Source organism: Meriones unguiculatus, chromosome 3 (assembly GCF_030254825.1).
Source record: "Meriones unguiculatus strain TT.TT164.6M chromosome 3, Bangor_MerUng_6.1, whole genome shotgun sequence".
NCBI classification, from domain to species: Eukaryota; Metazoa; Chordata; class Mammalia; order Rodentia; family Muridae; genus Meriones; species Meriones unguiculatus.
The window spans coordinates 176,160,494-176,186,341 of record NC_083351.1 but is presented as its reverse complement, the minus strand read 5'-3'; the positions used below and the strand labels follow the sequence as shown (position 1 = coordinate 176,186,341).

Below are 25,848 nucleotides of genomic sequence, written 5' to 3'. Positions count from 1 at the left end.
GAAAACAGGAGAATGTAACAGTCTCTCCTGACCTTAGCCATCTGCATGGAAGGAGATAAGGAAATAAACGAGCAAAGACTTCCACCTGGTTGCCGAAGAAAATAACATTGTCTAGCAGGGGATCCAGATGGTCCTAATTCCCCTCCCAATAGCCCCTGACCTTTTGACTAAAGGCATGAAGCCCCTCTTCTCAGAGACAGCACCAGATGAGCAAATCGCTTTTCCCACCTTTAACAATGGTCCAATCAGACCACAGGATGTACTAATCACGTTCCCACCTTTAACAGCAGCTGCATCTGCACCTATCAGGAAAGATCAGATATCCCCCAGATGTCTGAGACAAAACTGACCAGACCAGGTGCCACAAATAGACCCTGTATCTGCTCCCATGCTGTCAGAGCTGTAACCCCCCTCTCCCTGCGATTTTCCTTTAAAAACCAAAGGCATTCCTGACTTGGTGCTGACGCTGGCTTCATTTCAGAGCTAGCCCCATCAGGCAATGGCTTGAATAAACCTCTTGCATTTGCATCAATTCAGAGTTTGCTTCAGTTGCCCCTGCAGTAATTAGGCTTCTGCTGAGTCCATCAGGCTCCTGCCGGGCCTAACAGAAGTAGACAGACTCAGAAACAAATTGCTTCTATGTGAGTTTTCACAATAGAATTAGAATAATCCATCAGATTACCTTAGTAAAAGTGACCCTTAGAAAACCCTTGCCATTTTTGAGAGAACGATGTATAATCCACATGAGCTGATGCCAAAAGGGGGTGACACGTGAGACCTCCAAGGCTGAGCTCGTCTCCACCTGCTGCTCCCACAGGACTCGATCCAGTTCCATAATTGTCTCACTGTAGAAGGAGGACTGGATATACATTCTGGCTAATTTTTGTATGACTTGATGATCTGCTTTGGGGGAAAAGCAGATAAAGATAAGAAATCATTAGCAGACAATAATTTAACTTTTCAGAAATAACCCATAAATTATCTATTGATATTCTTTGAGACAAATTCCAATGTAACCCAGACTGACCACAAAGTTCTATGTAGCAAAGGCTTGCCAAGAGCCATCATCTCCAGGAAGTTCAGTAAGCGTGGGGCTTTCTGGAAAGTAGTCCAGTGTTCTGCTGTACTGTGATGTACCCCCACAATTGTTTCCAGCTGCTTACACCCCTTCTTTCTTTCTGTGCTGCTCTATTTCGCAAAACTCTGCCATGGTGTGAACCCTCACTTTCAGGGTATTTGCCTACTCTGACTGAACTAAACTACTTGGCATCTTTACCGCTGTTCAGATGAACTAATTCTTGATTATGGAATTCCTGATTTGAACTGAAACAACTTCAGTATTTAAGAAGTTAAATAGTCAATAGAAACTTTGCAGCTGCAGTAAATACTTTTGTGGACCTCTAGATGCCTCACTAGGACACAGGCTTGTGGCTTCAGATAAGCGTTCATTCTAGAGATGGCAGGAATCCTGGTCTGCACTATAAATACAGGCAAGTTGGTGTGAACTTCTCATGAACCCAGAATGTAATAGGACTACCAAGAAATGTCTAAATAATGTAGAAACCTTAGTGTCAAAGTTACAAACTATTTCCTTGTAATTCCTTATACCTTATGGCTTAAAACACTGTCATTCTAAATTTACTTTGTATCTTGAGATGTAAAACTAGATGAAGAAATGTTTACCTTAGTACCAAAACAAGCAACCACTAAAAGCCCTCCTGCCATATCAGTTTTGACTGTCTCTGTAATAAACGCTTTTGACTATGAGGTAATTCTCTCTCTTTGAGGTACACAGCTTTTGCTTAGGGTATAGGAGGTGTAACCAGGCCAATAAAGTTTGTTGCCTCATCCATTGAATGTGTATATGGTCTAATTTCTCTTATTGCTTATTGCCCTGTAGACTCACAGATAAGTTAACAGGCTCAGGGCTCTGTCATCAGCAGGCATACTTTACCCAAGAGGCCTATCTACAGATCAAAGATGGCCTTTAACAATTCCCTGCAATTGCTGGCTAGAAGCTGCTTACTGCTTACTCTCCTACTCTTACTAGATTTTTGCAGCCCTGACTGCAGGAATAAAGTGGTCAGCTTAGGCTTTCCTGTCAGTAGCAGACCTGCCTGTCCTGAGCAGCAGAGAGGAAACTTTATCTCCCTCCCTCTTCTGTCCTTACTGGCTGCCTCCTGCAGTCTCCAAAAAAGAGGCTTTGGAATCTAGATATAGAGTATGAGATAGAGATGTCAGTCACAGACTGACCCCAAAAAGGGAAAAAGGCAACATTCACAGGTGTGACTGACCCCCAAATGGCCAATGCTGCTTCCACCTGCCTCAGTGCTCCCCTCCCCCTCCCCTGACTCATCAAACCTGGACTTTGACAAAGGGTGGCCTTGAACTTCCCCTGGCCTCCTGTTTCTATGTGGCAAGTGCTTTGATTGCAGGCAGACACCTTCACACCCAGGTATGCAGTGCCAGAGACCAAACTCAAGGCTTTGTGCTCACTAGGCAAACATTCTCCAGCTGAGCTAAGGCCTCAGATCAACAAGTTTTGAGAGTAAAAATGTTGCTACTGTATAATTCCTTCGCATATAAGAAAAGCATCCTTAACTCACCTGGCTACTGTCTTTATCCCAGGGATACAGCAAACTGAAAGGTCTTTTCCCTTCTGGATCCTAATTCTTAACATTGGCTTTGTTCCCATATGGATCTATACTTCTTAATATAAAGGTCTGGTGCCTGCTTTCTGACACATGTAAATGTATATGCAAAGGTACAAAGTGCCAAGTTACTTTCTTTTTTTAAAGCTGTAGAGTGTTAGTGTGTCACAGTGTTTGGCCTTTGGTCCACACATCTTTACTTGCAAATGTTCATGGCAATGAGTCTCTGGTCTGTTTTGAGGCCTCTAGATCCTGCTACACTATCAATACTGGAGCCTCACAGGAAGCCTCTGGGATGTCCAGTTGTCCTATGTCATGGAGATCCTGCAGTTCTGGATCTGCAGGGCAGGCTCCTTCACACACTCCAGCAGTTCACATATGGGTACACGTTGGGGTGGGCCAACTCAAACCCTGGATCTGGCCCTAGGTGGTAGCTGAGCTGGTCAGTCTGCCAGCTCCTCCATAGGCACACTACCAGGGGGAGCTCTCCAGTACCACCCTGGCTAGCTCCCCAATGCTACAGCCAGCAAGAACCAGGGTCAGCTCTCCTGCCCTCCTGGCCTTGGCAGGCTCACCTGCTCCCCCACCACCAGGGTCAGCTCTCAGGGCCAGGCCCTCCCCCACCAATCCCTAACCAGGAAAATGCCCTACAAGCTTCTCTGTAACCCCATCTTATAGATCCATTTTCTTTTTTTTCTTTCCTTTTTTTTTTTTATTATTATAAGATCCATTTTCTTAACTGAGTTTCCCTCCTCTCAGATGACTTTAGCTGTGTCAAGTTGACATAAAACTAGCCATCATCCTCTGCAATGCCTGTCCTTGTGAGCTGAGGTAGAAAGAGCATACATTCAAGGTCAGGCTGGCTACATAAGCAAATCCTATCTAAAAAAAATAGAAAGAACAATATGAAAAACAATGAGTGCATTTACTTTCTAACAGAAATTTCCATTTTGACAATATCATATGAATATTCTTTCATGAATTAAATAAAAACCACCCAGCACAAACACCAGGCAAAGTCTATTAGCTAATTTTAGGACATTGAATGAACATAAAATGACTATATTCTAGTGAACCACATTGTTGCATTTTAATGAAAGGAGTTAGGCAAAAGTCTGTGACTCTAGAAGACCCACATACCTTCATGGCCATCCTCCTTTGTGTTGATTATGGCACCTCCAATAATGATGTCCAGGAAGAAGTCTACAGGGATGTGGTGGGAGTCATATGTGTAACCTACAAAGGAGGCAGCCCAAGAGCACACACCTGAGGACCCTCTTTCAGAGAGTGGGGGAGGGGAAGGAAGACAGAATGTAACTTCTTCCTCTTCCTGCTCTGCCCATCAATAATTGATCCTTTGATATTTTATACATTCACAATGGTTCAGCAATCTCTGTTTCCTGACATATATATGTATATATACATAATTACATATATGTATGTAATATGCATAACTACATGTATATATACATATGTGAATGCATACATATGCTATGTGTATGATATATATATACCTATGTGATCTCTTCCTGTGAAACAATCATTTGAACTTGACCTAAATTTTTATAGGACTCTATAAACTCACAAATGTTTGGACATTTTTAAATGACAAAGATTAACCAAAAACAAATAAAGAGTATTGGACAACATATATTTAAACCTATATTTGGAGACAAAGAAAATCCTTCATAACTGTATTCATATTGCTAAGAGATGAAGCTGACTGCATGAACATTGAAAAATGTTTCATCATCCAATCTGACTCTAAAGAAAACAGGGAGATAAAAAATATGCAGCCAGACATAAGTCTCTCTAGCCCCATGCACAGCTAGATCATGAAATGTCAAGATACCATTAATTAAGTGATCTCCCACTTCTCAGCTTCAGATTACACTCTAGGGGAAAACTGAAAACCACCATCTACATGAGCAAGAATGACATGATGCTGGACCTTCCCAAAGCTGCTCCAATGATGGATAACTGCCCCTAGGCCAGCATGTCAGCTAAGAGGGTCACCACAACAGGAAAGTAGAACGTAGGGTTCAGTAAAAATGCTCAAACACAGGCATGGATGCAGGACAGGAGAAAGATAGGAGACCTTACAACAATCCAAGACTGTAAAACTGACCAAAGGCCTGTCACCCAAGTCAACCAAAGGTATCTATAGTGGAGAAACCCCCACACAGTGAGTGTGCACTGGGTCAGACAGCAGCCGTGATGACCCCTGGTCTCTACACAGACCCTGTGGATGAAGGAGCTCTCAGAGCAGAGCCAACCGGACCTTGGGATTCGAAGTACTCCATAGCACTCTTCACTGGCATGTGAAACACGACTTTTCCTGAGGCCACTAATGTGAGGCTGTCAAACTGTCTGAAGATGGAGTACACAGGGTGCTTGGTGGAGAAGATGATTGTCCGTCCCCTCTTCGACATCCTAAGTTCAAAGAGGGAAACATCTTAAGTCACTGGACATTGGGATCTTGAAATTCTCAACAAAATATTTTATTCCTGAAGCTATCTTCTTTGTTCGCATTCCTGCTTGAATTTCCCTAATAAACATCTCACCTCACTTGTTTTGTGCACCTGAGAGAGAAACCAAGCTCCAAGCTTCTATTTAAAAGTCGAGGATTCTTAAAGTGTGAGCTGTTAGTGGTCCAGAGTCCACACGAGCTTGATTGACAGCATAGATCCCTGGGCAGTATGGATCTCAGACTGTGAACTGGATCACTAACAGGCAGCCCAGGTGATCTGCAGGCTCACCCAAGCCTGAGAACCAATGACAGAGCAAAAATTGTGACTCAACTGTGACTCAATTTCCTCTGATCACAGGCAGTTTCTCCATCTTGAGGAATTGGTTTTCATTGTTCTGATAATGTGAGTCATATGACTAAACACTTGATCTCCCTGCTGAATGCATCAGCTATAACCTCATGTCAGCTTTAATGAGATCAGCATAGTCAATTGTAATATAATTTCCCCTTTCTGAGGATGAGATTCAAAAGGCCAAGCAACAGGCTAAGGGGTCACAGATAGTGAGGGGTAAAGCTGGGATTTGATCACTGGTTTAATTGCATGACAGGGAAAACTGAAGCAAGATTTCAGAGAGTCATATATTCTGGTAGGAGAACCAATAGCCAAAATAGTGTTTAAAGATGCTATTAAACATTTTCACAAAAGCTGAGTATGGTGGCATATCCATATACTCCCAGCAACCAGAAAGATCATGTAGATCACATAAGACTCTATTTCAAAAAGAGAGGGAAAGTAAAAATGAAGGAAGGAAGGAAAAAAGAAGGAAGGAAAAAAAAGCAAGAAGGACAGAAAGGGAGCTTCCTCCTCAAAGGAAGGAAGGAAGAAGAGAGGGAAGGAGGAAAGGAGGAAGAAGAAAAAAGAGACTAGAAGATCTGTGATTGGCAGTGTGCACCTTGAATTCCAGCACTAAGAAAAAAATGAGCTCAGCTTGATCTCCACAACAAAATAATAAATCCACGAAACTTGAAGAAAAGCCTTTCCTAAGCAGATGCTATGAAGTAGCTGTCTGTCTAGAGGAAGACTGCCTCAGATACAACCAGGCCACAAAAGAACAGCAACCCAGGGTGGGTCAGAATTAGACCAGGGTTCCCTGTAAGCAAAAGAGACTCGCATCCCATAGGAATGTGAGCCCAACCATCTAAGAAGAAAGAGAACACAGCATGAAGTACAAATGTCCCTCCAGAAGCTACTGGAGCTCACTGCTCCAGGTGATGGAGCACACATGTATGTGCTTGAGAAAGGGAGGAAGCAGGGTGAAGAGGAGACTGGGAGATGGAAGTAATAAAAAAGAGAAGTACGAGGAGAAAGATAAACAGCTGGTGAGCAATTTAGTTGATCAAAGAGACCACTAGAAGGGCAAAGTGGAGCAGGGAAAGCCAGAACATTAGGCAGATGGAGGCAGAGCAGAGGGGATTAGAGCCTTCCTCAAAGCAAGGCCCAGGACTGGCCCTGAGTGGCATCAGGACCTCCTCTCACAGCTGCACTTTGCAACCCTGGCAGTCCTCACAATAGAGAAAAAGGAGGTGATTTTTTTTTAAAGGAAAGTAAAATTTTATCTTAAAAATGTATTTTAAACTATACTTATTTACTGTACTTTATGTGTTTGGGTGTTTTGCCTGAATGTATGTCTGAGCACCACATGTGTTCCTGTGCACTTGGAGGTTACATGTATGAATTATATTCCCTGGAACTGTGGAACAGATGCTGTGAGCCTCCATGCGGGTGCTGGGAATTGAACCTGAGTCCTCTGGAAGAGCAGACAGTGCTCTGAACTGCTCACCCATCTCTCCAGCCCTAGTCAAAGATTTTGTTTAAAAGGTGTTATTTTAAAAACACTAATCCTTTTTGAAGGAATGAATAGGACTGAAATATATTGTGTGAAATTCTTAAAAAACAGGTAAAAACATAAAAAACCCTCACCGTGAATGGTGTTTATTAGCTCCAGGATTGATTTACTACTTAGAAAAATGAGGAATTGCATGTCACAGCCCATTGTGCAAAATGGGAGCTGAGGAAGAAACCACACAGAATGCCATGTCTGCTTGGGAAGTAAATAAACAAGAGCAGAAGTTACCAGCTCCCATGGAAGCTAGATGGTAGAGACAAGATGAGGAGCAGAATAAGGGCTTAATAGACGACTGTTCTCCCTGACAGACGATCAATGAAAAGCAAAATAAGAAATTATAATTTTATATCATAGAATCCAGCAACCACCAGCATGGCCAAGATTCATATAAGCAAGCGGGATGGCTCAGTGGGTAAAGACGCTTGCTGCCAACTGTGAAGACCAGAGTTCAGTCCCCAGAACTCAACTGGTGGAAGGAGAAACCAACTCCCTAAGCTGTCCTCTGACCTGTAAAAGCATGCTATACACATACATACAAACACACGTGCGCGCACACACACAAATAATCACTCAACCAATGTGAAAACTTTTAAAAAATTTCCTACCATGAATTTTTAAAAATATTCCTATACACTGCCAGCTGTGTTGGAGACCAAGGGTAACACAGCATGTCAGGGCCTGAGTCTGCTCCCAGAACATTGGGGTAGATCACACATAGCATGACCCCATGCACTAAGACTAGCAATGGCACAAGAAGCAGGGCAGAGAGAAGCACTCCACACTGGAAACTGACAGAACTCCATTTTAGAGTATCCTGAAGCAGACAGGAAGGGGACAGACAGGAAGTGGTGACCCCTGACAGGGAGGTGACAGGCCCTGCTTGCTGACCTCCACACTGGGAAGGTCCCCTGGGAGCCTCTTGGTTCCTGCAGCTACAGGCAGGACTATTTAGGGTGATGGACCATGATGTCAGAACAGAGAACATGGGGCTGGAAGAAAGACAGCTCAGCAAAGGCCAACAGCAGGAGCCTAGGCTTACGCGGTTCTTGGGGTTATTTAGTCAGTCTGAGACTCTTAATAATTTTTAAAATGTATAAAACCCGATGATTACACCTTTTCTCTACAAATAATTCAGCGGCAGATTTCTTTCTTAAGGGAAGGAGATGCCGCTTCCCTTCCTTCATTCTTCTCGGGGCTCAGGAGCCACACCTCAGAAACCATTCCCTCAGCACAGCATCTGGGCTAATCCCTGAGCTAATGCTGTTTATTGTCTAGGAAGTCCATGCGCATCCTGCCATCTCCCAGCTGAGGCACCCCCTCATCTCAGCCTGCTGCCCACATCTTCTCATCCCCAGGGTGCCCTGAGCACCTACATCACGACTGCTCTCCTCTACAGCTAACCTCCTGCATGCCCGGGCTCAGGAATCCTTCTTACTCACAGTGGCCTGAGGGACCCAGGACTCTCCATCCAACCCCATACACACACTTCAGTTTTGAACATGGAGGGCTTGGAAGACCTCAATCGAAGAACTGAGAATGCAGCTAGGACTGGAGACAGAGTCTTTAAAAGGTAATCAGACTTAAATCATACCACAAGTGTGTCCTAAGCTAAGTGGTGTCATTTAAGAGATCTAGGCACAGACACATGCAGAGGGAGGAGGCACCACCCAAGCTCAGTGGATGGGCCTTGACAGACACAGCCTCTGGACACCATAATATCTGCCTTCCAGGATCCAGAACTGTAAGAAACGTAAGTTCTGTCAAAGTTCTGTAAAGTCACCCAGGCTCTGGTGTCTGCAGCAGGGCTCCTGACACCTTCCTTCTCCTCAGGCCACCAGGCTCTAGTCCACACTGTCCTATAATGTTCCAAATACAGCAAACATGCTTCAGAGCAAAAGCACTTTCCCTGTGGCCACTTCTCTGTCTGGATCTCTCTGTCTCAGCCACAGGTCACTTGTCACATGCTTGAGGGTGTCAGGGACATGCTACTTAGCAGTATTCCACCTTCACTACCCGTCTCACTATTCTTGACACCTCTTCTTTGTTAACTATAGTTCCCCACTGATAAATAAGGATGAATTCTGTAGCTTACTTCTGAGTCTCCTGAACCACACACACACATACACACACACACACACACACACACACACACACATAAGTGACCAGGTATTAAGTAAATAAAAACATGACGTCCCTTTAGCTCTTACCTTCTCAGGACTGAGATGACATCATTCTCCATACTCAAGTCAAAGCCGATGGTGGGTTCATCCAGGAACAAAATGGGATGGTCAGTGACCAGCTCCACTGCGATGCTGGTTCTCTTCCTGAGCTCTTTAGATCTAGGCTGAAGCACCATTGACCATTGTTACCACCAAGAACAAACATAGTTGCTGTCGTTGGGTGAACAAGCCTGTTCCAGTAAGAAAAGGTTTTCTTATGTCATTCTCCTGAAGGACAAAAAAGTGGGTACTGTGGAGAATAAGGAGGCTTCTCTTACCAAGAAAGGAGAAAGAGGCTCGGGTCAGACTTGTCATGATGCCCGTGTTGAGAACAGATAAGGTTTGTTCCATAGAAGGTACATATTCTAGGCTCCTGAGTTATCACACTCACAGACTGATACACACACACACACACACAGAGACACACACACACACACTCACACACACTGCTTTCACCAAAAATTCCAAAGTGAAAAGTTCACATTGCCTTCTTAGGACATTTTCAACTTCCTTAAGATTTTCGAATACACATTATTTGCACTGTACAGAATCACAGAATTCCTGACTCACACTCGTGGACAAATGCAAAAGGTCAAACTGCCACAGTCTGTTTATGAGTGTAATGTGAGAGGGACTAGGGAGGCTGAAGGGAAAGAGACACAAGGAACGATTCTGAGGGTTAAACTCTGTACACATAATAAGCAGAACCATGATCTAGCCCTAATGATGGCACACAGGGATGTTTGGGGAATGCGGATGATGTGGACTTGACATGGCTGAAGATATGAAGGATTACTCACCTGGAAAGCTTAGGTTTTGTAGGGAACCATAGGTCCTTATTTTTATGAATTATCTAAGTCTCAGGAGTAAGACATTACCTAGTGTTTTCTTAAAATGTGCCAGTGGGAAATAGCTTTCCTCAGTATGTGATAAAATAGTAACGAGTCAAAAACCCAGGAGGATGCTGTTAGGAAGGGCACTACTGTACTGACTGTAGAAATATCCCATTCTTTCAGTAAGCACATACTCCCTCTGCATTTCCTCTCTCACAACCTTATTAGGAGTTGCAGAGAAGGCTGAGCAAGGAAAAGCATAAGCCTGAAGCCTGGTTCAACCCTGAGAAGTCACATCTAAAAGCTACGTGCCCTGGCATGTATGCAAATGCCACCCAGACGTAAAGATGGGACAGGGGGATCGGCCATGCATGTCAGGCACCAGCAGAAGACAGGACCTGCCCAAAAACAAGGTGGGAGGAGAGAAAGACCTTTGAGAAAGGAGTTCTATTACTTCCATGTGTGCTGTGACTCTCTGATAGACACACACAAGCGTGCACACTCATACATACATACACATATACTCACACATACAAATACACACATGCACTCACACATACACACACACATACACTCATACTTTTTGAAGGTTATCCTTAAAAAATTTTATTATGAAAATTCTTTCAATCTGTCATATTTCATGACTTTCCAGAAGTTAATTAATTTTCAACTTCCTTAAGACTTTTCATATTGACATTATTTGCACTGTACAGAATCACAGAATTCATGACTCACACTTGTGGACAAATGCAAAAGGTGAAACTGCCACAGTATTTTTATAAGTCAGTGTCACTGTGTAATGTAAGAGGGACTAGGAAGGTTGAGAGGGAAAGAGACAGGGAACAATTCCTGGGCTTAAGCTCTGTACCTATGTCTTGTACCTAAAAAGCCAAGTAAGCAGCTTAGGAAAATGACTCATGATTGTTTAAAACATAGCAAAACAACGTACCTTACGGTAAATGTAAAACCGAGTTATAAACAGAGCCAAAGCAAACACAATTCCCTTGCTCAGGAAAAGAGAAAGTGTGGTAAACTACAGGGTTTTGTTATTCTTCCCACCAAGACAAGCGTCTCATAACAGACTTTGGAGAAGTGTCACGGGAATCAACAGCCAGGACCGTACTCCTCCTCCTTGTTCTAAGCAAGGGCCACCACAGGAGTAAAGCATGGGAATTACACTCTAGGGAGCCCATCTCCATCCACAGCTCCAAAGGTCTATTCACCACCCCTGTATGTACAATCTCTCGAGGAGTCAGCTTCTGTGTGAGAGGCAGGAAGGCTTTGGGGACACAAGAAGAGGGAAACAGCCTGATATTTAGAAACCCTACCCACATAGTAAGTTAAACTGCTCAGGTTCTATTAACAATGTAATGATAAAGGGCATTTGGGGAATGGGAATGGGTACTGACCTGGCAGAGCTGTGGGTATGAAGATTTTATTCATTTTGATAGTTAATAATGGCTTTGTGAAGGTGAGCAAATGTCCTTTTTTAAAGCATGAAGAATACTTAAGTGTGCAGAGATGAAGTATTACATCATAATCTTCTTAGTATCTCAGTTAGAAACTAGTTAGCTGTTCCATATTCGGGAGAAGCGCACCATTCATCTCCTGCCCTTCCTGAGCCTGCATGAACCTCCATAGGAGTCACTCTGTCCTTCTCTTGTTGCTCTTGCCCCGGGCTGTACCTCTAAACCTAACCTGAGAGTTGGAAGAGAACTTAGACAGAAGGTGAGCAATCAGGGAGTGTGGGCAGAAGAACACCTTAGTTTTCTGTCCAGGTGCTAAGATACAGTGTTCTGGTGAAAAGTAAACGGGGAGCAAAACCTTCATCTGAACACAGTTTTAAAGCACAGTCAGTCACTTCAGGAAGCCAGCTCAGGAACCTGAAGCAGCTGGTTGCATCCAGTCAAGAGCACAGAGAGAATGCAGGCATGTGTGTCAGTGCTCAGCTCACTTTCTCCGTTCTTATCCCACCAGGACCTAAGCCCCAAGAATGGTGCTGCCTGCAGTGAGCTGGATCTCTCCACATCCGTGAACTTATCAAGACAATCGCCTACAGAGAGATTCCTCCTCCTAGACTCTACATTCTAGATGATTCCAGGTGATTCTAGACTGTTTCAGGTTGACAGTCAAAAGCAGCCACCTCAGACAGGATAAGAGACAACACACAGACAAAAGGCTACAGAGAATAACAAGCAGTAAACACGTGAGAATTGAACTCCACAGAGACCAAGACAGTAGTGAAGAAAAGTTAGCATAGGGTGAAACACCAAGCCCGAGTGTGCGATCTCCTATCATACATGGGACACAGACCTCTAGAGCAGTGCTTTTCAACCCCTGGGCCGTGACCCCTCATTGGGTCACATATCAGATATTTACATTACGATTCACAATAGTAGAAAAATTACAGTTATGGAGTAGAAACCAAAATTTTATGGCTGGGGGTCAGCACAGCTTCAGGAACAGTATTAAAGAGCTGCTGCATTAGGAAGGTTGAGAACCACTGCTCTGCAGGAAGAGACCATAAACAGAAGCACTTTTCAAATTCCCAAATGAGTCATGAGTTTAATGCTAAGGGGCTCATGTGAAGAACACTTGGAAATGGCCATGGGAGGAACCATTTCCCCTGCTGGATCACATGCCACTCCCAGCCTAAGCCATTGTTAAGATGGCTTCCCAGCTCAATTTCCACCTTTGCATCCTGTAAACAGTCAGACAGCAGCCCCCTTTGACCACACACATTATAGGTAACAGCTGGTGGAGTGTCCTGTTAGCCACACCGGGATTTTTTTCCTGCCCTGAGTCTTTCATGATACTTCTTTACCTCACCTCGACATCTGCCACTTTATCCAAATGCAGAAGTTCAAGGACCTCATTGATGCGCCTTCTCTTTTCATCTCTTGTTGTAGTCATTGGAAGACGAAGGGCTGCTGAGAACTCTAAATTGTCTCTCACAGTCACTGTGTCCATCACCACGTCATTCTTAAGGGTAAACAGAATTAGTGGTAGTTATCACCGAGGCCATCTCTCTAAAAGATATAACCTAGTCCATATATAAAACATACCAGTGTAATGATCTATATAAAAACAAGTTCTCAAGTTTAATAATTCCTAGAATTGAGCCATAGGATTTTGTAAAGCCTACTTTATTTAGAGTTCTTAAATGCCTCTGTCTCCTTTCCACTCCACCCCTGCCCCCACCCCTGACCCTTGGTAGGAAAATGCAGTTCAGCAGGAAAAGGGGCTATAGAGCTCTTTAGCTGCTTCCTACTCGTTAGGGTTGTTGGGTTCTTTGGTGAAAATCCCAATCTCAGTCTTCAGGATACCAGCAGCCAAAGTCAAAGAGCAACATGAATCACCAGCAATGGCACACAGAAATCTCTGAAGTACAGCGAAGTGATGCTAAGTTTAGCAAAGCAATGTGAAGCCTAGTGAAGGGATGAGGAGCCAAGCCCAGTGTTTATTCTCTCTGTCTCTGAGCTCCTATTTATCCTTTCTCTGAGTCCACACTGGGATGTTTTCCAGCTGGCAGAAACCATGCTCCTCTCACTGGAGGCAGTTTCCATCTGAAAAACATCACACACCTTTTCACAGGAGCTTTTATCATCTGAGGATGAACTGAAAACATTTCCACATCCCACACTTGGGACCAAAACAAACAAACAAACAAACAAACAAACAAACAAAAAAACACCCACATTCACATGATACAACTGAAAAGCAAAAGCTTCCACTCCACAGGGCCTGACTTGATCATTTCCTTCCCCTCCCACTGGCCTTCCAGGCAGAGCACAGCGACTTTGTGGACTGCTGCCTGTGACCGTGGGCAGACCACCTGGTCTAAGCGGTGGGGAAAGCTGGAGGAGGGCAAAAGTGGACAGCAGCAGCCCTTCATAGAATTAAGCCCCAGCAGCATTGAGGAGCACTGTGCCACAGATGCCATAGTCAGGCCAATGCTTCACTATGAAAAGTTGGCGTAAAGAAAGCTGGGCCCAGAAGCCTGTCATACCATTAACTGGAAGGACACGGGTCTATAAGCTGAGCACCTGCTCATACAAGCAGAGGAAATCTAAACTTACAAACCAACCAGCACTTACTTGTGGTACGTAACCAGAAGTACATGTGAAGTTGGCAGGCCGGGGTTTTCCGTTTATCAGAATCTTTCCTGATAATCCACGTGGGTCTCTCCTTGCTGCCAAGACATTCACTAACCTACAAAGGGTTATATCCATGTGTCATTTATTTTCTCCCTTCAACAAAAGCTACATCATCCTGCTCATAATGGAAGTTCTGCATATGAAGTAAAACTGAAAAATAAGTAGAGAATGAGCCAAAAATCACACATATACACACACTCACACATACACACTCTCTCTCACACACACTCACATTCCCTCACATATACACTCTCAAACACACTCACACATATGCACACTCTCTCACACACAGTCACATTCACTCACATATACACACACTCTCTCACTGTCTCTCTCTCTCACACACACACACACACACACACACACACACACACTTCCTTCTGTTCATTCTGTGCTATAATACAGCCCAGAATTATGAATGCCAGACATGGTCCTCGTGGCTGCCCTCCCTGCTACCCAGCCTTGAAGACAGAACCCAGGTCACATGCTGCTGCGCTTTGAGAATTTTGGCCTGGTGATGATGCTTTTTCACCTGCAGTCAACTTCTGCTTCACCCTCCTAGTTTTAACACAATCTATTTCCAGCCCCATTAAGTAACAGCAGGACCCAACACCATATGTCAATCACTTCTATCATTTCAGAAGGCCTGCCTCCTGCACTTTCTCCACAGCACATAGGACCAGACTAGACACACTCACACAAAACCTGACAAGTCATACAAAAGTGATTGTTTTAAAGCACAGGAACTGGATTTGAGGGTCTTGAGTGTGCTTCCTGTTATACTCACAGAGATTTGCTCCCATCTGGAGGTCCATGATGGCGTTGAGGCCAGTTTCATGATCCCACTATAAACACAAAATCACACTGGTTTACGTTTCAATGTAAAGGTGTTATGCAGCTTAGTGTCTACACGGGGCATGCTCAGTGAAGTTGGATGACATTGTAGACAGAATTCAGCACACACCCATAGGGAATTCTTAAATGTTAATAGAGGTCTGTTATTGACAAAAGCTGTTGACTGTTAGTGGGGACTCGACAGAAAAATCCTCCAATATCATAGAGCCCTTTTGTTTATTCCTTAAACCACTTGAGTTTTTGACAAGCAGGGCTCCTAAGTTCAGTGTTCCTTGACACAAGCAGCAGGTTCTCATGGAGACCCCAGTGCACACACAGCCTGCATGTGTCAAGTTGGAACAGCTTCTTGTTGAGGGTTGTTCAGTGTCTTCACATCGCCCTGGTTGCTACCCACTGAACCTCTGCACAGGAAAGCAGTGATTCATTGGATACAGGTAGCTGTGTCACTGCTGGTAAAACAGAATCAAACTACAAACAGTACATCTTAAGTAGAAATCCAGTGACTAGAAAGAAGCACTCAGAGGATAGGCAACTGCTTCTAGGATTACCACTAAGGAAAAACAACTGAAAGAAAATAGAATACCAAAATACACACCCAGGAAAATGATGGTTTCCCTCCCTGATAAATAAATCAGATTATGCTCTGCTTAGAAATGGGACAAATCCCTCAACTGGAGGACATTGTTTACTGACTTACAGTTACAGCACACACACAAATCAGCCCTCAAACAGTGAATGAATGTTCAATTAGTGAATATTCAGGCTGGAAAGGGCATATTCTTGTATAAAACATAGCTGCCTCCCATTTGTCATTTCATGTTCAGATAATGTGTCAATACTTTCTCCTGCCTCCCCCTTCTTAGTGAGCAAATGGCAGGAGCTCAGGGTAGAGGAGCAGAGAGGACCAGTGCCCAACACCAGTGACCTTGGCTGGGCTGGGAGAAGGAGTATACACACATACACACAGCTTATTGGAAACAGGGAAAGTGTGTTTCTTGAAAAAGCTATTCAATACAGTGTTGTCTCCGTTGTCTTTATTTCTTGAACATACCTGATATTTGACAGTCTTTCTATCACATCTGTCTTTTTACGAAAAGGAAAGCCGTTCTGCACTGTTTCATAATAGCTGATGTTATGAAAACTCAACACAGCTTCTTCAGCCGATATTTTCTGGCCACTGGCACTCATTCCAGGTAGGTCACTGGGATCTCTCTCTGTCATTGGGATTACTATGGGGCCATCATTGGAAGACATCTTGAGAGGGTCTTTCTTCCTGTAGAAGGAAAAGCAATAGGAAATTGATGGTCCAAACGAGCAAAATTATAACACAACCACACACAGACCTCTTTGAGCTGTGCTATCATAGGCAGGTTCCTTCCTGATGAACAAGACAGACTGCTGGGATTTCCTAATGACCCAAATGAGAAGCAGACAGACTGAGCACATAGACTGCCCTGAGGTCCCACACTCCGAAGAAACAACTGGGCCCATCGAGTGGAGGATAAATGTTATTCATAGAGAGACAAATGGGAGGGCAGATGTGTCTTACTTCAAAACCATATTATGACACAATGTGAGTTCAGAGGCAGAATAAATGATCACCACTGCCTCTCCGTGTGTGTGTGTGTGTGTGTGTGTTTCCAGAAGTGTGGACTTGTGTCAGGGAAAAACAACACAACTATTCTGTAACAGGGCAGGCAAAATACACATTTGTTTCAAGGCACAGTGTGAGTTCAAGGTACAGACAAGTCCACAGTGCAGATTGGTTCAAAGCACAGTGCAGGACTCGATGCTCTACAAATGGAGTCACGCCTGGCAAGACACACTGAAAATGCTGTCCTGGATGTTACAAAGGAACACGGAGACCACCACGGCCTGATTTTCAAACACTCTACATCTCATGGTGCTGGAACCAGGAGCTTCTGTTTTCTGAGTCTGACTGTGCTGGGGTCCATAATCACCAAGCAGAATCCGCGGTTTCCGGGGATGTCCCGGCTGGCAGGCAGCCAGAGGGACAGCAGCAGAAGTGGGAGACAGCTCAGGCTGTGGAGGAAGCAGGACAGACAGCGGTTCTCCTGTCACCGGGAACGGCATGGCTCGTGCGGATGACTGCTGTGCCCGAGGGGTCTGGGCATATGGCCTGCACATCCTCGGTTTCTGACACTGACTCCCACTGTGTGGTGTGTGCAGCAGACAGCGGCTGAGAACTCTGACCCCACGTTACCAGGGTCACTCAGTTTCCACAGCTTCCTCCACATCGCATGGCACAGTGTTGCCAGATGGGATCTGAAGATGCTTAGGCAGGCAGACAGCCCGGGTCCCAGGACTCCCCTTCTCCAGTACAGGACTCCATGCTCTGTTAGCCTTCCCTCTTCCCCCAAAGCACCTCAGAGACACTGGTTTGTTTAGAGGAACTCCACAACCGGAAGTGCCTTCCCAGACTTCAGGCTACAAATCCTTGTGGGGCTGGCAGCAGCAGAGACTTATAGAAAGGAGGAAGTCTGCCCTGTGAGTGATGCTCTGTTCTCACCGTGCTCTTGTGCAGCATCCATCACCAACCTGTGCAAGGGTGCACCCCACCTGTGACCCTGACCCCCCAGACCTGGCAAATACTGTGAGAGCGTCAAGAGTGAGGCGCTTCCCATTCTGTCTTCCAGACATTAAAAACCTTATGAGTTATTTTAATATATTACATTATTTTAATATTTTAAATGTTTTAATGTCTTAAATATCCCTGTCTTGTCTTTTCTTTTTTCGTTAAATATATTTATTTGTTTATTCACTGTACATCACAATTGCATCCCCCCCCTCCTCTCATTCAGGTCCCCCCTCCTCACCTATTCTTCCTTCCCCCTGCTCTTCTCAAAAAAGGAAAGCTCCCTCCCCATCACCACTGCATCAGCTGATCCCAGTACATCAAGTTAGGAAAGTTGGGAAGTTAGGAAAAATAAAGATAACTATTAATATTAGAACATATTAATAATTAGAACAATCTACCATAAGATATAGGATCATGAGATGTGTGAACTATCCTTCCTGAGTGTTCAGCATGGATGACACTCAGCGAGTGAGCTCCTGTCCAGTGGATACTCAGGGGACTGTGCGTTCCCTGGACTCTGTTACTTGTCTTAGAGAGAGCAAAAATGAACAAAGCTGACTTCCTAAACTTGCAGGCTTGTAACCTGATCAGGCAGACAAAAGCCATCAAGCCAAGGTCTCTGACCCTGGGGACCCATGAAGCAGCTGTGACTTGGTGCTTCCTGGAAGGAAATGGTTGTGGTTCAGGTTTACTGGTTCCTGTTTCTTGTCTGTGCCTTGGTAGCACCCATCCCCAAAAGTTTTGCTTTAAAATCTTCTATAATGTTCAGATTCTCATAGTTAAAAGGAACATACTCCAGGTCCAGTGATAGCTGTTTTGATATTTCTCCATGCTTTAAGATTTGATGTCTCAGCATTTTATTAACAAATGTGCTCCTGGGTAATGTCAGTCTTTCAACTTTACCAAGTATTCCTTTGCTGACTTATTTTGTTATGTTGTTGATTATTTTTGAGATTTTATTTTAATTACAACAATGCTTTTTCCCTAATTCCAAATCCTCCCATGTAGCCCTCCCTAATTTCCTTCAAATTAGTGGCCTCTTTTTTTTCTAAACTGTTATTGTAGCCATATATATAGATACATAGATATATTTATGTTCAGTCCCTATAATGTCACTTGTATGTGTGTTTTCACGGCTGCCCATTTGGCACTGCTCAAGCAGCTGGTGTGCTCTTTCTGGAAGAGACCATTTCTCCACTCCCAGCTTTACTCAGAGGCCTGCAGTTCTTTCTGTAGGATGAGGTCTCCTTGACCTTTCTCCATGCGTCTTGGCATGCCCGTTGCTGTCCTGCTTCTTCAGCTCTCATGTAGGCAGCCACATTGATGAGACTTAATGTGTGTAGATTCTGATGTCTCTGGAGTCACAGTCTCACAGCACATCCCTCCTCCCCTGGCTCTGAGACTCCACTGCTCCATCTTCCATAGTGTTCCCTGAGCCTTAGGCAAGTGACTATGGAGTCATCCATTGGAACTGGGCTCCAAAACTGCATTTTAGTTGTGGTTTTCTGTAGAAGTCTTTATCTGCTGCAAAACCAATTTTTCTTGATGAGGGGTGATAATTACACTTCTCTATGGTTTAAGGACAAATGTTTATAAGGTGGTGTTAAAGATCATGCTTCTGTGGTAAATTAGTAATCATAGAGTCTACTCCAATAACCATGACTTCCCTAGCACTGGTTAGTTATCTAGGTTTCCAGGACCAGCGATGCTATGCCCATTGTTGAGCAGGACTAACGCCCTTTTAGAGAGCTGTTGGTTGCTGCCAAGGTTTGTTTGCCATTACTGCATGCACAAAACTATCCTACAGGTTATCATCACTCATTGATATGGTTCATGAGTGCCATAGCTTGGTGGGACTGTTGGTTGCCTCTCTTCTTTGGAGTGTTGTGTGGTGCCTCCTAGTACCAGAAAAGCTAATCTTCAGGGAGTGGGTGTTAAAGTCAGTTCCAGCTCAGGAGCCTCTGTGTCCTGTTTCTGAAATGCCTGGTGTCTTAGCTTGGTGGATAACCAAGCACAGAAGCAGCAGGCTGCATGTTCTAGGAATTTCTTAGACAGCCCTGGCCTACAACTCAAACCAGGGCTTCTCGTATCTGCAGCTTGTTTTGTGTTTCTTAGGTGGTCTTTGGATCTTGGAGGGAGCTCCATCAGCCTACATGAGAAAGGTTCATTAAAACTGTGTATGTGCATCTGCCTCTGTGTGCTCTATAGATTCTATTAATTTAGGGGAATAGTTAATAGTATGCTTCCTTGTGGCTTTCATCCATCCGTATTGCTATTTTGCCCACTTCTCAACTCCTGTATTTACTTCCCTCCTGCTTTCCTAAGGCACACCCTTCCCCCATCACATCAACTGTGTTACAAAATACAGAACACTTCACGAATTTGTGTGTCATCCTTACACAGGGGCCACGCTAATCTTCTTTGGATTGTTCCGGTTTTAGTTTATGTGGTGACAAACTGGCACAGTGGTTGACTTCGGTACCTGCTCACATCAACAGACCACCCAGGCCTCCCCATCAGGAAACTACAGAGGTAAGTTTACTGTGCCATAGACCACATGGGCTCAAAAGACGCCTACTGAATACTCTATACAGTAAGTGTAGAAATGTAGAAGTCACATTCTCCTCAGGTGCTAGCAGGTCTTTGACAAAACAGATCACATCTTAAAATGTAAAGCATGTTTTAACAAATCAAAAAGGTAATTTCTTGCATCCTATCAGAGCATAATGGAATTGAAGTTTAAAAGCCAACAGCAAGAGAAACTACAGACACACATGGCGATTGAACAATAAGTTATGCTACAACGTGTGCAAATTAGTAAAAGAAGTTCAGCACATCACATGATAGAATGACAGTATAAACCTCGATAGATGGAGGAAGCCTTTGACAAACTAACCCGTTCTTGATTAAATCCGTGAACAAACCAGAAACAGAGAGCTCACACCTGCACATTATACAGGCTCCTGTGATAATCCTATCAGCAGCATTGTGCTAAAAGGGAAATAAGGAAAATTAGTCCCTCTAACAGCAGGACTGAGCTGAGAGTGGCCATTCTCTCACCTGGTATTTAATGCAGGGCTTGAGTCCTCAGAGAAATAAGACAAGAGACAGGAAAAATAAAAAAAGCTATAAACAGGAAAGGAGGAAGTCAAATTACCCTATTTGTAGAGGAAATGCTTCCACATTATAATCCCACAGGGCCGGCAGAGCACTTGCCTAACATTTGCCAGGCTCTGGATTTGATCCTCTGAACCACACACCTAAAAAAAGGCTCTGAAATCTATCCAGGGTCCTGCAAGGATGTCTCTGCAGGTAACAGTGCTGGCTGCACATGACTGATGATCTGAGTTCTAGCCCAAGAAATGCACAGAAAGGGGAACACTGAGGCAAGCCTTTGCAATACTAACACAGGACTCAGCAGGAAGCTGGTGGGGCAGCTAGTACCCAGCATGGCAGAAACTATGGGAGAGACTGCCCCACCACATTGGAAGAAAAGAACCGACTTTAAAGGTTACCCTAAGCTCTCCTTCCACACCCAGTGGGCCATTCTGTCCCTCCCCCACACAGAAAAGTCCAAGAGAAGCTGTGGGAAAGCATCTCTGGGTTTAAGTAAGCAGAGTAGGTGATGGAAATATGCTTGCACACCTCTGAATATGCCCAGAAGTGTGCACAGCGATTACAGGTCTAGTATTACACAAGAAGCTGGCATTACAGACACACAATCCACTAAAAGGTTTACAATCTGGTTATTTTGCCCTTTAATTTTTCTGTCTGTTCAAACCTTTTCTGGAAGCACCATCTGAGTAACAATTGTAAGAAGTTGGTGTGTATCTGTACATGGAACTAGAGGTTGCTGGGCAAGTTTTATATCATGGGATAAAGAAAAATAACAAGTTGTTCAGCTCCCTTAAGTCCCACTGTTAACAGAGTTCTTCTGTGCTCATGGTAGTTCCTGCTCGATAAACTTTAACCAGTCCAACATCGGCTGTGTTGATTCACACATTTGGAGATCAGAAGTTGTACATCTTCAAACAGCCCTGAACAGGGGACCCTCCAAGGCCTGCATGCCTTGACCAGTCAGTTTGCATTTCACACTTGCAAATGAAGCTGCCTGAGATTTCCTGTCCCCCCACCCCACCCCCAGCTCCTGCTCCCTACACTCACCTCTGTCAGATGCAGGGGACTAGGACTAGAGTTGCTGCTCTGGCCTCCCAAAGGCACCTGAGGCTCTGGCTTCTGCCTGGCCCATTCCTGAAGCCTCTGCAGCCCTCCCCCTGTCCACCAGACCTGGAAGTAAAAAGTGGAAGGAGCAGAGGCAGGGGCCACACCCTGGGGCAGAGGGCACCTGGTGGAGACTGATAAGCTTTCAGAGAGCTGGGCAGAAGGCACTGCATCCTAGGTCAGGGCCATATCAGTGCTGGACCGGAGAAGCCAGCATCTGGGAAGAGATATAAACTAAAGTAACGGTTTCTGTGGTGGTGTTTCCCCCCACCCCAGATGGGGAAAGATAAACAGGTGGTGAATGTTTGCTTAACACAGAAAGGAATGAACATGGCAGATGATGTGTGTTGCTAAGCACCTAGGTTATTAATTCAAATTACTGAAAGCTTCTTTTTATATCAGAAGAGACCAGCTAAGAATTAATTCATTGTTCATGATGGTAATCCCTATTGCAGAGCCTCTGAGACAGGTCTGAGTCCCAGGGGCTCTGCCTCTAAGAGAACAAGAAGAAGGTGGGGTGATCCAGCCTCCCCTGTTAACCTGCCTCAGATGGTGCACAGAGCCCAGGAGGCATCACAGTCCTGGAAGTTAAAGGCTGAAGAGTGAGCTTCACTACTCAAAAAGCTGTCAGCATTCTAGGGTAGGCTAGGTAGGGGCACACAGTCCTCTCTCCTGCTCCCCAACCACCACACACACCTAGCTGAGGAGGTGGAGAGAACTGAGGATGCCAGGCAGGGAAGGTCAGTTTCCTTCAGCAGGGTGGTCCTTGGTGTGCTGACTGTGCAGGGGGTGTTTTCACCCGTGAATACATGATGGGCAGCACTGGCTAGACCCAGTGGGCTATAGAAGAAGGGGAAGGAGAGGAATGTCCAGGGAGGTGGGGAGGGAGGGAGGGAGGGAGAGAAGGAGGGGAAACACCAAGAGGGAGAAGTTGCAGTTGGGAGGGGAACTGAGGAGAATTTATCAGAAGGTGGAGTGGAGGGCGCCTGACAGTGGACATAATTAAAGTCCATCATGTCTGAAATTCTCTTATTTCTCAAAGAATAAAAATGTTACATGTTTTTGTTGAAGTTAATGTCTATTGGAGTACAAGATACCTACAAAGACAGTACAAGCTGGGCCAGTGGCCTGGCTATCTTACCATGAGGACCCAAGTTCAGATCTCCAGCACCCAAAAGTTCAATAATCCAAGGGGGATTCAGGAGGGTCCTGGAGCAGCCATTCTAGTTGAAAGTGCCCAAGTTCTGCCTCTCTGAAGACAAAGGCTTCTCCTACAGAAGTGCTCCAGCTCTGTCCAGCAAGGGATGGCTTCCTGGACCAAAGCTCTGCTCCAGCAGGTCTCCTGGCCCTGCTCAGAGATGTGTCCTTATCCTGCAGTCTAGAGCCAACGGGTATCACAAGATCACAGGGCACAACAGACCTCACACAGGAGATTCACCCAGAGGGAAAACCCAGGAGAGTGGCGGCCTCTGCTTAAGGGAGAGACAGCAGGGAGCTGAGCAGAAAGCACAGTTTCTGTAGGATTTCTTGGGGGCGGGGGCAGGGTAGAGGTTTCAGGGTGAGCATTATTGGGATTTCAGTCCCTGAGCTAAGCTTGGGGATTGATAGGTTTTCATGCTCAGCCACTGGTGGGTTTCTGTGCCAAACTCGGGATTGGTGGGGTACTGTTTCTTGGGCTTGGGGTCAGGTCAGGGTCAGGGTGTTCTTTTCCTTTGGTCCTACACTCTGTTCCTTCCTCAGGTTCAGTGAGAGAGTAACTAACACCAGTGTCTGCCTCCACTGCACACACACAAAATGTGTAGATCTAACTAGACAGATTGATGTATGTTTACAGTGTTTGGATTCCTCAAGCCCAGGTGTTTTTATTGTTTTGTTTTGTTTTGTTGCTTATTTGGTTCTTTACAGAATATTTAGAGTACCTCAAAGGCTGGTGCAGTACACACATACAATCTCAGGACTCACTATAGCCTAAGGACCAAGGTTTCCAATGTGAAGGACAGCCTGAGCCACACAGGGGGTTACTGGCCAGCCTGGGCTACAAAGTGAGAATGGTTCTGAGCTCTACCTGGGGTGGGGCAGGGGGAATGAGAAGAGAGAAAAGAAAGATGCAGAAGGACAGGGATGGAGGAGAGAAGGGAAGGAGAAAGGGGAGCAACACAAAGGAAAAGGCAGAGGACCACAGTGTCCTTCCAGCTCCATCCTTCCTAAAGGTTACCATGTTCTTACTGCACGCACTTGCTTTCATATGCTTCTATTTTGTTTTTTTAATTCTATGTCAGAGTGCTGGACACCTAACTAGGGGTTCAAGGATTTCCAAAATACATCATTGAGTTACACCCCCAAATCCAAGGAGTCTGATAGCTATGTGATGAACTTTCTAGCAGATTGTCTTTACCCCTAATCCTAACCTTTCCTGACTCTAAACCTCAGTGGGTCCACGAGGCCTGTCTTACCCTTCTCTGTCACTTGGAGCCTCTTGTACCAACAGCTCATAAGGAGGTAGCCCAAGTCTCTGTCAGGATATTTGTTTAAGAATCTCTGCCTCTGGGAGCAGTATTAATTCTGGTCACACAAGGAATACCCTGTCAAACTTGCTTTTTAAATTATTTTTGTTAAATTGGCTTAAAAAATTGTAGATTTCCAAGCAGGTTTTTTTTTTTCTTACAGATTTAGTTTCAGGTGATCTTTCCTCTACCCCCTCTTCTCCTTTTCCCTCCCCTTCCCCCATGTAACCCTTAAATGCCACTGTCCCTCTCTATTTTCCTATAGTCTGTATTTTACTGTCCCTCCCCAGCAATGGCCCTTTTCATGCTTCCTGGCTTCCACAGGCATCCAAGCCAAACACACACATCTAAAAATTTAAGGTAGGATCCACATTTGAGAGAGAAAGTTTGTCTCCCCATGACTGGATTATCCTACTGACACATGATCTTAAACTACTTAACCTAGGAAGGTGGAAGTCAAAATTAATTGTCATTTGCAGATAACCACTGTGTCTTGTCAAACCAAAGCAAATGACGCAGGTTAGTCTGCCCTTCACCCAGCATCAATGAAGTTGTAGGTTTTGCCTTTAAACAAGGCTGTACCTCTGACCTTCAGCACCAAGAGTCTTTGGGGCCTGAGTCCACTCTTGGTCAATGGCCAAAATCCAAGGACTTTTGAACGCTTACGTGGCTAAATTAGCATGGTGGTCCGTGTCTTCCTGGCATGGATTTATTACAGTTCCACATTTCCACTACAGTCATCACCAGTGCCACCCGAGCCCTGGACATCTAGACTGTTTCCACGTCCTCTCTATCGTGACCAGGGCAGCAACCAACACAGATGTGCAAGTAGAACACAGGGTCCCTATGTGGAGGAGGAAACTTCCTTAGAAGCTACCCACCTGACAGGGGAATAAGAGCTACAATACACACAGAAAGGCATGAACAGCAAGAGCAAGTGATAAAGAACAGACTGTGGAACTCTCAACAGAACATGCGCACATGCACACACACCGGGGAGCACAATGGCTTCAAAAACTTCTCAACACCCTTAGCCATCGGGGACTTGTAACTTAAGCTATTTTGGGGTCCATTGTACTCCAGTGAAAATGGGCAGCATTGAGAAAGCGATGACAACAAATGATGGTGAGGATGTGGGGGAAAGTGGAAGCTTTCTCACTGTTGGTGGAAGTGTGAGCCAGTACAGGTGCCTCAGGAATCAACATGGAAATTGCTCAGGGAGATAACAATACTAGTACCACATAAGTGAGTCTGTCTCACTCCCTAATTCTATTCCATTGACTTACGTACCCCCAGCTGTGCCAGCGCTGAACTGTTTACTCATTCTATGGCTCTGTTGTATAGCTTGAATCAATCATGGTGATATCTCTAGCATTAGTATTGTTGTTCAGTTTTGCTTGCGATTTCCAGGTTTTTTTTTTTTTTTTATAAT

The 25,848-nt window shown here is 44.7% G+C and overlaps 1 protein-coding gene and 1 non-coding gene across 2 annotated transcripts in view; both read right to left on the bottom strand.

Moving 5' to 3' along the window:
- The window catches only part of LOC110554677 (ATP-binding cassette sub-family G member 3-like), a 37,721-nt gene extending 21,375 nt beyond the window's left edge, over positions 1-16,346 (bottom strand). Inside the window, 10 exon segments of the mRNA XM_060378861.1 lie at positions 683-903; positions 3,792-3,887; positions 4,933-5,084; positions 9,236-9,372; positions 12,910-13,062; positions 14,178-14,292; positions 15,025-15,052; positions 15,055-15,069; positions 15,072-15,082; positions 16,144-16,346. Of these exon segments, the coding sequence (XP_060234844.1) occupies positions 683-903; positions 3,792-3,887; positions 4,933-5,084; positions 9,236-9,372; positions 12,910-13,062; positions 14,178-14,292; positions 15,025-15,052; positions 15,055-15,069; positions 15,072-15,082; positions 16,144-16,346 (1,131 nt within the window).
- Positions 16,347-20,049: 3,703 nt separating this feature from the next.
- On the bottom strand, positions 20,050-20,155 carry LOC132653258 (U6 spliceosomal RNA). Its single transcript, XR_009591040.1, has one exon. It is a non-coding gene; the product is annotated as a U6 spliceosomal RNA (small nuclear RNA).
- Positions 20,156-25,848: the final 5,693 nt, after the last annotated feature.